At 41.7% G+C, this 14,809-nt stretch overlaps 1 protein-coding gene across 1 annotated transcript; it reads left to right on the forward strand.

Moving 5' to 3' along the window:
- The first annotated feature begins 442 nt into the window (after positions 1-442).
- Positions 443-12,638, forward strand: LOC146073348 (extracellular calcium-sensing receptor-like). Its single transcript, XM_083180525.1, has 6 exons — positions 443-447; positions 1,700-1,991; positions 3,112-3,942; positions 9,998-10,225; positions 10,331-10,454; positions 11,716-12,638. Exons 1-6 carry the CDS (start codon positions 443-445, stop codon positions 12,636-12,638), a joined length of 2,403 nt encoding a protein of 800 aa, XP_083036651.1.
- The last annotated feature ends 2,171 nt before the right edge of the window (positions 12,639-14,809 follow it).

Consider the following 14,809-nt stretch of genomic DNA (forward strand, 5'->3'; position numbering starts at 1 on the left):
GGTGAGTATGTTTTTTTTCGCTAATGTGAGGATTATGATTATGAGCGGGATATGTTTCGATGCTGGTGGGGATATTTCCCAATTTTGGAAGTTTAGACAGAGACATGCTAACTTGTCTGGTTGTAAATTGAGATTCAGGAGGGAGTTTATGAAGTGGAGAGTCTTGCGCCAGAATTTTAGAATTTTTGTACAGGCCCACATGCAGTGCAGAAATTTTGCAACTATTCCATAACATTTATATCAATTGATTAGAATTGGTATTGCGCTCATTGTACTTCATTGTTTCGATGAGGTATTATGTTCATCTGTTTAGCCCCTTGAGTCCTATTGGAGAAAGAGTGCTATATAAATAAGTTTAATAATAATAAAAATCATGTACTAACTCACTGAGAAGTTGGAGGTTGAGAGGAGATATGATTAGTATGTTCAAACACAGGAAATCATGAGGTACTAGGAGAGAACCTACAGTATTTAGCAAACAAGACTGTACTTAGAATGCACAGGCATGCATTGAGGCTTGAGGAAGAGAAATTCCATATGGAATTAAGAAGCGGTTTCTTTACTATAAAACCCCTTTCAGACAGAAAAATCCCAAAAACCCAGGTATTTCCCGGATACAAAAACTTGGGTACAACTAGGCAGCAAGGGGCTGACCCCCTTTCACACAGGAGCAAAAACCCGGGTATTTCCCATGTCGACCCCTTTCACACAGAAGCCAGATTTTTCCTGCAAAACTCTGTGTGTCATAAGAAAAGGACAGTTTTAAAGGCACATAGAGATGAGGTCATCAAAAGTGGGTGGTGACTGCTCACTGCATTGCATTAAACATGGCTGACAAGTTGCAGAACCGGGAGGTCATGAGTGCTCTGTGTGTTTTGCTGCTTACAGCAAATCAGAGCATTATGCAGATGCTTACACTGTGCTACCTGGCACAGTGTTATGCCAGGAGGAGGAAGGCACAATTTTTGGTGAAGAGGGCTTCCACTCGACGCAGGTATTTGCACTGGAGGAGAGCCCTGATTTTGTCCAGTGTTGCGCTGCACGCCACTGCCACGCCCGCTCAGCCAATCAGGGAAGCTGAAAAGATCAGCCAATAGCGCAGCGCCATGCTGCACAGCCAATCAGCATGGTTTTTTTAATAGTCGGGAGAAAAACACGGGTCGGACCCTTTCACACAGCCGCAAACACGTGTCTGACATGGGAAAAACCCAGGTAAATACCTGGGTCGAAGTCCCGGAACTTTAGACCCGTGTTGACCCTTTCAGACAGAAGAAAAACCCGGGTTGACACGACAAGAGCAGGGAAATTCCCAGGTCTTTTTTTCTGTCTGAAAGGGGTATAAGAGTAGTTAAGTTCTGGAACTGCCAAAAAATGTGGTAACAGCATTTACAGTACATGAGTTTAAACTAAAACTGAAAACATTCCTGGCCATAAAGGGAATCATATACCTGTAGTTAGTATTTACTTGAGTCATAACTTAGACTAGATAAATAGGTTGAACTCGATGGACTGATGTCTATTTTCAACATAATTTACTACTGGATGTTAATATGTTACTATGTATGAGAAGGTTTCTTCAGAACTATAATATTTTGAAGTTAGGTTCCTCATAATTCTGCTAATATTGTGGATTTCCCATTATTGAGTATATTTAATTATTAAAATAAGATAAACTATTATTTTGTACTGTACCCATCAGATTCCACTTTGAGAGTTATCAGCAGCTCCAAGCCCTAAAATTTGCCATTGAGGAGGTTAACGAAGACCCCAATATTCTTCCTAACGTAACACTGGGCTTCCACGCCTATGATTCTTGTGATGTGCTCCACCTGGATTTAGGAAGCTCTTTGCATGTCCTGACTGGACGCAATGCAGCCATACCCAACTTCCGATGTCTTTCAGATGTACCGCTTGCTGGAATTATTGGACCTGCGATCTCCACTCACTCAATTCTTCTGGCTCATATTCTGGGGCTCTACGGATACCCTCAGGTTAGTGGTTTTAAGGAAAATGTTTTAGACATAAATAAAAATATATAATAATAATAATAATAATAATAATAATAATAATAATAATAATAATAATAATAATAATGATAATAATAATAATAATAATAATAATAATAATAATAATGAAATGTAGGCATTTAAATATATAAAGTATTCAATATTAATGAGGTCCAAGGTAATCATAATTAATAAAAAATAAAAACTTTAAAAAAGTTTATAAATTATTGTAAAGATGCCTGATCCTGTCAAGCTGTTTACACCAGCATCTGTTGGTGTAGATTTTCACTCTGGAAACAACTGTTTGATGTACAGATATTTGTGTATTTAACCCTCTGATTGCCAAGTGAATTTCTCAAAAATAGGTGTGAAAATTTCCAAGCAATCATTTTCATTCATCAAAATGACCTGTAATGTATATTTTATATAGGAAAAATAATCTTTTTTTTTTTTTACACATTTTTATTTGAATTTATATAACATATGTGAGTGACACTGGCATTTTTAGTGGGTATTTTGCACATCAATCACAGAAATGCTGGCACTCAAAGGGTTAAATAAACTTATTTGATTACATAAAAGTATTATTTTTATGTTTTATTCATGAAATCAAAGTTATTTTTTTAAATTGAATAACAATAACAAAAAATACTTTTAAGCCCCTTGTTAAGTTTCCTCTCATCAAAGCCATGAATTTTTCAGTCCAGATTTAAGAGAGGAATGTGATGGATTGTGAGAAGCAGGAGTATAGGACTTTGTCCAAGTTCTGACATATTTTTTAATCTATTACATCCCCCCAAAGTGTTTACAAAATTTTAAAATGAATACTCCTGTAGTACGAGCCGTGTTCATCACATTAAATCAGATAATACGTCTAGACTTGTAGTTGGCCCCCAGAGGTGGGGCTGCAGCACAGTCCAAACTTCAAATAGTGAAATCACACCAACTGCTTGTGACATACAACTGCTGATGAGTGACAGTGTTGGGATTGGCAGTTGGTGTGGCTCCTCTATTTGAATTTTGGAATGCTTTGTAGCCCATCTGTAGCCATTATTGGACAGACTTTTGTAATTTACTAAAAACAATTGTGGCCTTTCTCTAACAGATCAGTCATTACTCAACAAGCCATCTGCTCAGTAATCATAGAAAGTTTCCATCCTTCTTCAGGACTGTTCCAAGTGATGCCTTCCAGTCCCTGGGACTGGCCAAACTGGTGCTGTATTTTGGATGGACTTGGGTTGGTCTACTGGCTGGAGATAATGATTATGGTCAACAAGGAATCCAGATGGTCAGACAGGAAATAATAAAGGGTGGTGCATGTGTGGCATTCACCGAGAACATTTTGATGAATCTGCCCAATCACAATGCTCCACACATTGTCAGGGTCATCCGAAAGTCAACTGTCAAGGTTATAGTTGTCTTCTCCACGGATGTTGAATTGATTCCAATACTATATGAGATGCTGGGGCAGAAAATCACGAACATAACATTTGTTGCCAGTGAAGCATGGGCAACGTCCAGTCTACAGTCAATTGGGGAATTTTCTGAGATTCTGAATGGCACACTTGGCTTTGCATTGTACAGTGGAACTATTCCAGGATTTAGGAAGTTTCTAAACACAATCCATCTGTCCGCACCCTTGGAAGGAGACTGGACACAGATATTTTGGGAACAAGCTTTTAACTGTAAATTTTCACAAAAGAGAAACTCAACAGTTTTCTTCGATATTGGAGGCAAGCAGTGCACAGGACTGGAGAATCTAGAAAGCATGCAGGGCAGTTTTACTGATGTCTCCAGTTTAAGGACCACGTACAATGTCTATGCTGCTATACATGTTTTGGCCAAATCATTAGATGATCTCAATAACTGCAATGTTGTGAAAAATTTATTTTCCTTGAGCCGCTGTGCAGATGTTTATAATTTCAAGCCCTGGCAGGTATTTCAACACATAACAATGTAATTATTAAGTAATACTGTACCTTCTCCTGTACAATCCTACATGTACAGTACATACTGCATGTGAGGTTACGAGGTTCCTCAATCACTCAGACACCGAGCAGATGAAACCAAAATATGGTTTATTTTTATCACAGCACACACATGTAGATAAAGACAGGAACAAGAGGCAAATGTAGCATATAAACGTTATCGGGTAGCAGTCCACAATGGCAGTCCTTGTAGCAGCAGTTCCAAAGCACAAAACTATCACTCCTCCACACAGCAGTGATAGCAGATAAGTCCACACGATACCTAGACAGAGTACAACCTCTTAGTCTAGGACAGTCCATAAAATCTCCCTCCTGGCTTGTGTGCAAGTCATTTTAAAAACTTCTAAATTCCCACGGTGCACAAACCAAAAGTGGGCTTGCAGTGGATCTTGATTGGTGGATTCAAGAGTCAGGCATCACCCCCTCCCAGCTACTGCTGCTGCCCCCCCCCCTGCTGGGTTCGGTTCCAGTAAGTCTGCTAGTGACCAGAGATATGCAAGGGAGTATCAATACAACGAACAATAACCAGCTGATTGCGTTATATGCTGATCACCCCCTGTGAAGATTGTTCCTCAGCTATCACCCTCCTGTGATAGCAGGAACAATAGTATGGTAATTGGACATAACCTTTTGGTGAATTCTTTCCTGGGTATTTCCTGTCCGACCATATTTGGGCAACATACAATCTAATACTATGGTTCTGGAAATACACACAGATTTGGGGGATAGAAACATCTATGGAGAACAAGAGGGTACAGACGGACTAAAAAGTACATTAATCACTACACCTAATAAAATATAATAATTACAGTCTTACAGTGAGTCTGATAACCTCACATTCCTTCCCCTACTATTTTAGTCCCGGTACCAAGTTGTTCAGGAACCAATAACAACCTGTAGTGGGATGCAGAGCAGAGAATCTGAGGTTCGGATGTACCACCTGAGTCCCACAGAGTGACATCATACCAAACCCATCTTGTAAAAGGCGGCTGGTTTGCAGAACCAGCAAGGGCAATATTACAATATAAGTTATGCATGTTAACTAACAAGTGAGTTAGCAATTCCCCGTCTTCAAATGTTGTGTACCCCCCTCTGGAACATCGTAAACTTTTACACTGGGCACACCTATAGGGTGTGCTAATACTTTTGCCTCTGGCACAATGGGGCAGGGAGCAGTTTCCACCTCCCCCTCTTGCCCAAGGAACATCTGCCAAACGGCAGCCCAATATCGGGGCTCTGGCCCTGGCACTTCTGCCCCTCTGTCACATCCTTCCTCCCTCCAACCCAAACTAGGGGCATGGCAAATTTCAGTACAGCATTTGGTCTCAATGTCCAGGGTTGAGGAGGGACCCTCCATCAGAAACCATTCCGCTGGTGGCTGCAGGGCAGGCTGGTCCAAGGCCAGTACTACCCCCTCAAAAGCCTGGGTCTCACCTGCCGCTTCCTCTGCGTAGTCCTCAGTCTCCAGGATAACCACCTTCCCCAGCTGAATATGCTGGGCAGCCAGAAGCAAGACATCATCTGCGACTGGTATGCTTGTGGCCTGGATGTTGTCGGATACTCCTCTAACCACGGTGATCTCCTCTTGGACGCAGACCTCATAGATCCCCTGGCAGCAGGATAATAGCTCTTCATCTTCCATCTCAGCAAAAGGGAAGCTGTAGTGCAGCTCCTCCCGGGGTGCCTGGCTCATAGGCCCCACTTCCTTCACTTTGTGGATAACCTCCCCATGCAGAGAACACTGAGCAGCTTCCTCCCTAGGATGGGGGAGAAGCAGTTGCAAACGGTGCCTTTCATCACGCCCCCTGCGACACTGATCTTGCCATGCTGGGGTATCCAAGAGCCCGCGATCAATCGCCTCTTCCTCTGCCACCACGAAGCACTCCTCCAGACACTCCAATTGTTCCCACACACTCAACTGAGCACCAAAATGGAGGATCCATGCCCGATAATCAGCAAATGCATTGGTAGGATCTCCCTGATCTTGAAGGATCTGCTGAAGGATTTCCCCGCGAGTGCAGGATCGGATGGGTATACCTCGCAGCTGACATTCTGCTATCAGCTCCTCCATACTCATTTCTTCAAGGGCAGTTAGGGGCCCCCCTGACAATGACCCTTCTCTTGTGGTAACAAATAATTCTGTGGCAGACCCCTCGGTTGTCTGCCCAGATTGCAGTAGCCCCTTTCTGGACCTTTCCTCTGGTTCTATCTGGGGCATCAATTTATTCTGGACTTGTCCTTCAGCCTTAGAATATTGTCCTCTTTGTAGCATCTGGGTAACTGTAGCAATCACTTCCTCTGTAAATTCTACAAACTCTGGCTCCCCCAGCAGATTCCACGAGGTGGCCTCACCTTTACAGTGCAGGAATGCATCCCCCAGGTAACACAACTTGTCCTGTATGCTGGATACTCTCCACCCGCTGATCATCTGCTGAGCTTCTTCCCAGTACTCCCAGATATACTGCATTTTTCTGACAATAAATAACAGATCTGGCTTCCCAGCCTGCCGATACACTGAAGAACCTCCATCCCTGAGCTCCTCGGCTCCAGGGGTCTTGAGGCATCGATTTTCTTTCCTTGGAAACATTTTCCCTTTCACAGGAATGACACCTGCTCACTTCACCTTAGTGCATTTTCCGTTTCCTTACATATGGTCTGATCCTCTGTTCTCTGTGCTTTCTGTGCTCGATGGTTGGTGTCTGAATGATCCCACTGTCGCTGCCGCCAAATGTGAGGTTACAAGGTTCCTCATTCACTCAGACACCGAGCAGATGAAACCAAAATATGGTTTATTTTTATCACAGCACACACATGTAGATAAAGACAGGAACAAGAGGCAAATGTAGCATATAAACGTTATCGGGTAGCAGTCCACAATGGCAGTCCTTGTAGCAGCAGTTCCAAAGCACAAAACTATCACTCCTCCACACAGCAGTGATAGCAGATAAGTCCACACGATACCTAGACAGAGTACAACCTCTTAGTCTAGGACAGTCCATAAAATCTCCCTCCTGGCTTGTGTGCAAGTCATTTTAAAAACTTCTAAATTCCCACGGTGCACAAACCAAAGGTGGGCTTGCAGTGGATCTTGATTGGTGGATTCAAGAGTCAGGCATCACCCCCTCCCAGCTACTGCTGCTGCCCCCCCCCCCCCCTGCTGGGTTCGGTTCCAGTAAGTCTGCTAGTGACCAGAGATATGCAAGGGAGTATCAATACAATGAACAATAACCAGCTGATTGCGTTATATGCTGATCACCCCCTGTGAAGATTGTCCCTCAGCTATCACCCTCCTGTGATAGCAGGAACAATAGTATGGTAATTGGACATAACCTTTTGGTGAATTCTTTCCTGGGTATTTCGTGTCCGACCATATTTGGGCAACATACAATCTAATACTATGGTTCTGGAAATACACACAGATTTGGGGGATAGAAACATCTATGGAGAACAAGAGGGTACCGACGGACTAAAAAGTACATTAATCACTACACCTAATAAAATATAATAATTACAGTCTTACAGTGAGTCTGATAACCTCACACTGCATTTGGACTCAAACACATCTATAGGTGGGTAGTCAATCTCTGGCGAAAAAATAGTTTTGTCAGAAACCTCTTCTTTAACGACCCCACAAAAAGTTGTATGGCTTTCAACAAATCAATCCTTTATCTTTCCATCTGTCGTATCTGCCTTGCCAGTTCTTCTTTGTTTCTCTCGACTGTTGTTACTTCTTACTTTCAAATTTTTTACCATTTTGTCAAGTTTGAGTTTAGAAAAATGGCATGAACCTATTCAATGTGAAGTTGTCTAATTGGTTTTGACAGTTTTTAGTCATGACTATGGTGACAATTTGAACTAGACAGTTTTTTTCTGTCAGGAGCAGTCTACGTACATCAAAATTTTGATTGATTCTTAATCTCCGACCTCCCCACAGTCCTGCCATGGATCCAGGTCCCAGTCCTGGTCCTCGTTCTGGTCCTAAATCTGGTCCTGGTCCGGGTGTGGTATAATTACCCGACAGTCGGGATTCCGACAGTCATTAGTCAGACGTCGGAATCCCAACTGCACAGCGTGGGGAGCGCAATGAAGCCCCTTGCGGGCTCGCTGTGCTCGAGGGAGCAGTCGAGATTCCGACGTCGGAGTAATGACTGTCGGAATCCCGACTGTCGGGGAGCCGTCCGGCACCCCCTGGTCCTGAATATGGTTCTGGTCCCAGTTATGATTCTTGTCCCGGTTCTGGTCCCAGTTCTCATCCCCCCCACAGCTCCTATTACAGCTCTACAGACCAAGGGCCTTATTTTGGTTCACTCTTTCTGACAAAATCCTTCTTAGATGGACAAAACCATGTGCACTGCAGGGGGGCAGATGTAAAATGTGCAGAGAGAATTAGATTTGGGTGAGTTATTTTGTTTCTGTGCAGGGTAAATACTGACTGCTTTATTTTTACACTGCAATATAGATCTCACTTTGAAGTAAAACCCCACCCAAATCTAATTCTCTCTGCACAAGTAACATCTGCCCCACCTGCAGTGCACATGGTTTTGTCCATCTAAGAAGGATTTTGTCAGAAAGAGTGAACCAAAATAAGGCCCAAAATGGCACCAAACCATATGGAGCTTGGATTTATATAGAATCTGTTGAGGCGGGAAGGCGAGTTAGGGAAACCTATTTTTGCCACAATGGTCCAAACTCGACAGGAAGCATTACGACAGTTTCAAACTGAATAGGCAGAAGACATGTCTGTCAAGTTAAGACTTGACAGGCATGTAAAAGGAAACCAAGTCGACACAACAGTTTGGCTGCTTACGACCGGGATTGAATACCCCCTTTACTGTGCTATGTGGTGCAAAGTACAAACTAAAAGCTCTATCAAATGTAGCAATTCCTTACACATTTAACTAAATTTAGCATCATATTGGCATTGTAGCCACATACAAAATAGATTATTCAGTACTAGGCTCAATTGTAGCGCCATCATAAAATTCATGGCACGCCAAAACTGGGATATTTGATATGATTTTAGGATAAATAGTACAGAACCCCCAATTTTACAAATTCCACCATAATATTAGGTCATGCTGTAGCTCCTTAGCTCAAATATCCTTTCATATTTTAAAAGAAAGTCCCCGAAGCGTGTCTGTCTGAACGCACTAATCTAGAAAAAACGTTTGACGACTTTTTGTGCAGTTTTCACTATTATGTAGTGCAGTTCTCGAGCAAGGTTTACGTATATTAACCATTGGCCTTTCCAGTATGGGTGCGGAGCAATAATGATGTCAGTGAATTAGGTTTATCATTGAGCCATTAGCTCGCAGAGAGGAACACTGTGCTCGGCCATGTTAATAATATTTACAAATATTTTTTTGCAGCAAATGTACTGTATATGTACATGTTGATAGTGAAGTGTGCTGAATTTGATCTAGTAGTAAATCTAGAAATATAATCAAGAAAAAAATCAAATTCCATTTATTTTCATTGATTGAATTTCAGTTTTGATTGTATAGTGAAACCGGATACATATTATAGTCATAGCATTTTAATTATATGATAGGATTCTAATGGACTCATTCAGCCGGGGGGCAGATGATGTCACATGACTTTATGGGCTCAAAGTGAAAGTAATAATGGTCACAGCTCAAAGTGGAAGTAAAAACTGTCACAGCTCAAAAATGACAAAAGCCGTCATTTTGATGGGCTTTTAACTAGTACACCATAAGCCCCATATAAAAAAAAGTTCAAAAATAGCATACATGGGTAAAACAGAAATGCAATTGTAATACTAATGATTTATGGCCGACCGTGTTGCCAGGTGGTGTCTGCATAGTCATCATCATCATCATCATGCCGTCATGGTGATGGTCCTATTTTATGTGGAGGCCTGGAGCTGCAGCTCCATCCACCTCATTGTCAATCTGACCCTGGCGCAGTGTATCGATAATCGGTCAGAATTGGGCCCAATGTTTTCTATGAAGATCTCTTTTTCGTTTTTTTTACACCAAACAGCTCCTATTCTATATTAAGAAGGTGAGGGTGACAATGAGCGATGGGAGAGAACTTTACTTTGACGAGAATGGGGACCCACCTGCCATCTATGACATTGTAAACTGGCAGATAAGCTCAGATAACACCGTCCGTCAGGTCAAAGTCGGCAACTATAACACCACTGCACCTCCCGGACATGTTTTTGCCATAAACACAAGTTTGCTGATATGGGCCGGTGAAAGCAACCAGGTATGGTCATACCAGTCATACACCATATTAAAGACAAGATAAAGAAACCTTGGACACCATCATGTATTCATTGATTTTTTATATATATATATTTACCTATCCCAGGTTCCTCTCTCCACCTGCAGTGAGAATTGCCCACCTGGCTTCTGGAAAGCAGTTAGAAGAGGTGAACCGGTCTGCTGTTTTGAGTGTGTGCCATGTCCTCCTGGGGAGATCACTAACAAAACGGGTAGTTAATGTTTTCATCTACTCTGGAACAGTAACGATAAGGCGGAATTAATGTCGCTAATATTTGAATTCTTGGGAAAAAATGTTAATTAAGTAGAGTGGCACTGAACTGCAGACTTATGTGAGGATGTAAACACCACCCCACCGCCTTGCGGAATGAACTCCCCATGCCAACCAGGTCCATGCTCGCATACGGACACACGGAGAAGAAATCATCGATGGCTACTGACATTGAATGATTTCTCCAGCCTTCTCTCCCCGAAAAGTGAGTTAGTTAATTCTCAGATTCTGCAAAATTGGGTGCGGGCGCTGATGTCCTGTGACGTCAGCCACCCGCTCCGAGGATGCATAGGCAAGCCTGCATTCTCAGGGAAACACCCAGTATTTCCATGGCGTGCCCACCATTTTGGGGGGCACACCAATAAAATGCTAGGGGGGGTCCCCTACGCTCTTCCTGCCCATGGTAGTGTGAAGGCGAGTGTTCAATTTTTAAAAGGTGTTTGCTCCCAGGGTTTGCACATGCGCAAACCCATACCATCAGCCGGGGGAGCGATCAGGTCTGAATTGGGCAAATTAAAGAACAAAAATGAAAATTATCACAAATTCTCAAATCTCTTTTGGGTTTGCAGACCATCCTGGGATACAAACTGTTTTATTTACTAAGTGGTATGGCTATCTATATGGCAAATCAATACTTTGGGGTAAATATATTAAGATCGAATGGGTATGAATGTATATAGAGCAGGGTCAGCCGGATTCGGATGTTACAAATGGCTACACCATCGATAGAACACGGCCGTATGTGGCCGTTGTGTTCTATCTGATCTGCAGATTTACAAACATTCGTACACGTAAATTCGGACATGATTTGTCATTCTTCCAGCTTGATTATAACATCTTTTTTTTTTTTAAGTCCTAAATCTACTCAAAAAGGTTGGACACAGCAAAACAACCTCAACCAGAATAAAAAAGTTTGCAAAAATGGTCACAACTGTTTGAAAATTTGTGCATGTTTGGAAGGAAACTATTAATTGTTAGGAAAGACATTAGGGGTTAGAGGAAGGTCATGGTACCGGTGATTGGGTTACAAAGTGTTAGGAATGTTTTAAGCATCATCAGTGTAATGAAAATGGTAATTTGTGGGCAAAACTAAATTCACTATCTGCAATAATGCATTTAGATTCAGCTGGATATGCATGCTATGACTGAATAGTGTTTTTCATTTCAACCATCTCACTGTTTTTACTGTACTTCACTTACAGACTCTGTGGATTGCATCAAATGTCCATGGAATCAGTATCCAACCTTCCAGAAATCCAGTTGTCTCTCAAAGACTATAGAGTACCTATCTTATGAGGATCCACTAGGGACTTCTTTGGCTTCTATCAGCATCCTATCATCTTTGGCTCCAGAGTTAATTCTCCTTCTCTTCATCCAGCATAGGTCTAGCCCAGTGGTGAAAGCCAATAATTATTCACTCAGCTGTCTTCTTCTGTTGTCCCTGTCTATCTGTTTCCTCTGCTCTTTAGCCTTCATCGGTTATCCCCACCCGGAGAAATGTTTGCTCCGTCAGGCAACATTTGGCATTGTTTTCACTCTTTGCATCTCCTGCATTTTAGCCAAAACAATCACAGTGGTTTTTGCATTCAAGTCCACAAGACCAAACAGCAGATTGAGGAGTTGGGTTAGACGAGTGCCCTATATAATCATCTCTATTGGCTTCCTGTTCCAGTCCCTTTTGTGCGTCATATGGCTGTGCCTTGCACCTCCATTCCCTCAATTCACCACACAAGATCAATCCACGTTCATCATTGTGGAATGCAATGAGGGTTCCCGTGTGGCTTTCTGGACCATGCTGGGTTTCCTCTTTCTTCTGGCCACCACTAGTTTCATTGTCGCCTACCTGGCTCGGAGACTCCCTGACAGCTTTAACGAGGCCCAGTTTATTACCTTCAGCATGTTGGCCTTCATCAGTGTCTGGGTGTCCTTTATACCAGCCTCCCTCAGTGCTCAGGGTAAGTACACCGTGGCCATGGAGATATTTGCCATACTGGCTTCCAGTTGGGCTCTGGTGATCTGCATGTTTCTGCCTAAATGTTTCCTCATAGTACTCAGACCACAACTAAACTCTAAAGACTACATCATGAGGAAAAAAAGAGAACACAACGAGAAGATTCAAAACTGAGAAATACTGTAGGTGATGTTATTGTGATTGAATAAAATCACAAAGATACGAGGGAACTATGATATGTTTTAATACATATGTTTTGGATGACATTTATAAATATGTAAACCGAAGAGCATTAAATCATAATTCCATACACAAAAATCCATTTGAGGGTTTCAAGCTCATGGAGATAGACTTGATCAAGCCTGTATAACGCTTATATTATAACATTATACAAGACAAATATGGATCAATTGTAATACTTGATGTTGGGTTGTCCAAAAGTCTTCCAATTCTGTTTGGATGTTGTAACTTTTTTAAATCAACGTTTGTTTAGTTTTATACATTCTAAACCCAAGAGATGGTTGTTCAAACTTATACATGAAGACATTTACCATTGTGTAGGCATGTTCTCTAGAACTTTCATCTTGAAAGAGAAACTGGATTTAATCACATACAAACCATCATGCACATTTTACTATGATCTAATAAAAACAAGTAACATCTATTATACAGGAATGGTACAAAAAAATACAATATGGGGAGGATAGATTGAATCCAGTCCAAATAAAAATTATTATTTGGACTGCATTCAATCATGTCCACATGTAAAAGTTTTTTTAAAAAACTATAAAAATGTTTCTTGATACACAGAATTTTTTTTTAAACTAGGAAGATGTTTCATTTAAGAGACCAAATGAATAGGGTGATTAGTGTTATATTAGCACACAATTGGTCACTCTTGTGAGCTCACACCTGTGAAGACAGGAAATGAGTTACATCTCTCCCACATCTCTCCTACATCTGGTGGCAAGAAACATGACTTCTATGTCCATCTTACTGAGCAAACCAGAATCAAGATCTTAAATGCCCCTTAGTACGCACAACACCTACACCTATCTGTGGATTCTGCTTCTGTGCTGTACAGAATTGTTATTTGCTTTTGTTTTATGGTGAACTTTTAAGAATAAATATCCCCATTTTGATAGAGAATTGGAGGTGTGCTTTTCTGGAGTGAAAGATACCTTGATGGGAACATAGGGACTTTGGGCCTTGTTCTAGTTCACTCTCTGACAAAATCCTTCTTAGATGGACAAAACCATGTGCACTGCAGATGTAGCATGTGCAGAGAGAATTAGATTTGGGTGAGTTATTGTGTTTCTGTGCAGGGTAAATACTGGCTGCTTTATTTTTACACTGCAATTTAGATCTCACTTTGAAGTACAAACCCCACCCACATCTAATTCTCTCTGCACAAGTTACAACTGCCCCACCTGCAGTGCACATGGTTTTGTCCATCTAAGAAGGATTTTGTCAGAAATAGTGAACTAGAATAAGGCCCTATATCCCAGGTCAGTACAATTTCATACACAAGTTTTTATTGCCTGTAGGAGATGATAGCTGAAGCAATAAATATACATTTATATGAAAATAATGCTTGACCCCAAGGTCAGTGTATTCACTCAGGATTCCTAGGCCAGATGAAGTAAACCTGAGGGAAAAAAAACCTTTATATGTACATAGGGACCAGCATCAATGTCAGTGTGGCTTCATAGCACACATGAGGGCGAACATTTGATATTGGTCTTCACTTTGGGACAGCGCCCTTTTGGATCACACCTTTTGCTGGTACTATTGGTCTTAGGGCAGTGGTTCCCAAACTGTGTGCCTAGGCACCCTGGAGTGCCTTGGGACCCTTGCAGGGGAGCCTCGGGTTGGTGGTTTAGGAGCAATGCGAATTATTTATAGTCATTGTAATAGGTAAAAAACAGTGCTGGTTGCTGTCAATCATAAGCTATATGAAGAAACAGGTGAATCCTGTACCTTGTCACATAATTAAACCTAAGGATGACATATAAACACAATTTATTTAATTACATTTTTTTTTTTTTTTTCAAAATGTCTCAATAAAACTTTTTTAGGCCATGAAAATTTTTGTTGATACTCTATGGTGCTATGATTCTAAAAGTTTGGGAACAACTGTCTTAGAGGTTTGGTAAACCGGTTTGTATTCTGGGCTGCAGTCTCTGGTGGTGCACAACATCAAGCTGATAGATTTCCTGGCACTTAATACGCAAACCAATCCTGACTGACCCGCTGCCCTCCATCAGTGCACAATGACAAGCGGCCCGACTGGCTGAGCTGTTTGTCATTGCGGCACAGCAGTCTCATCCCCCGGTGCCGCTGAG

Source organism: Crinia signifera, chromosome 4 (genome assembly GCF_055691185.1).
Source record: "Crinia signifera chromosome 4, ASM5569118v1, whole genome shotgun sequence".
In the NCBI taxonomy this organism is placed as follows: Eukaryota; Metazoa; Chordata; class Amphibia; order Anura; family Myobatrachidae; genus Crinia; species Crinia signifera.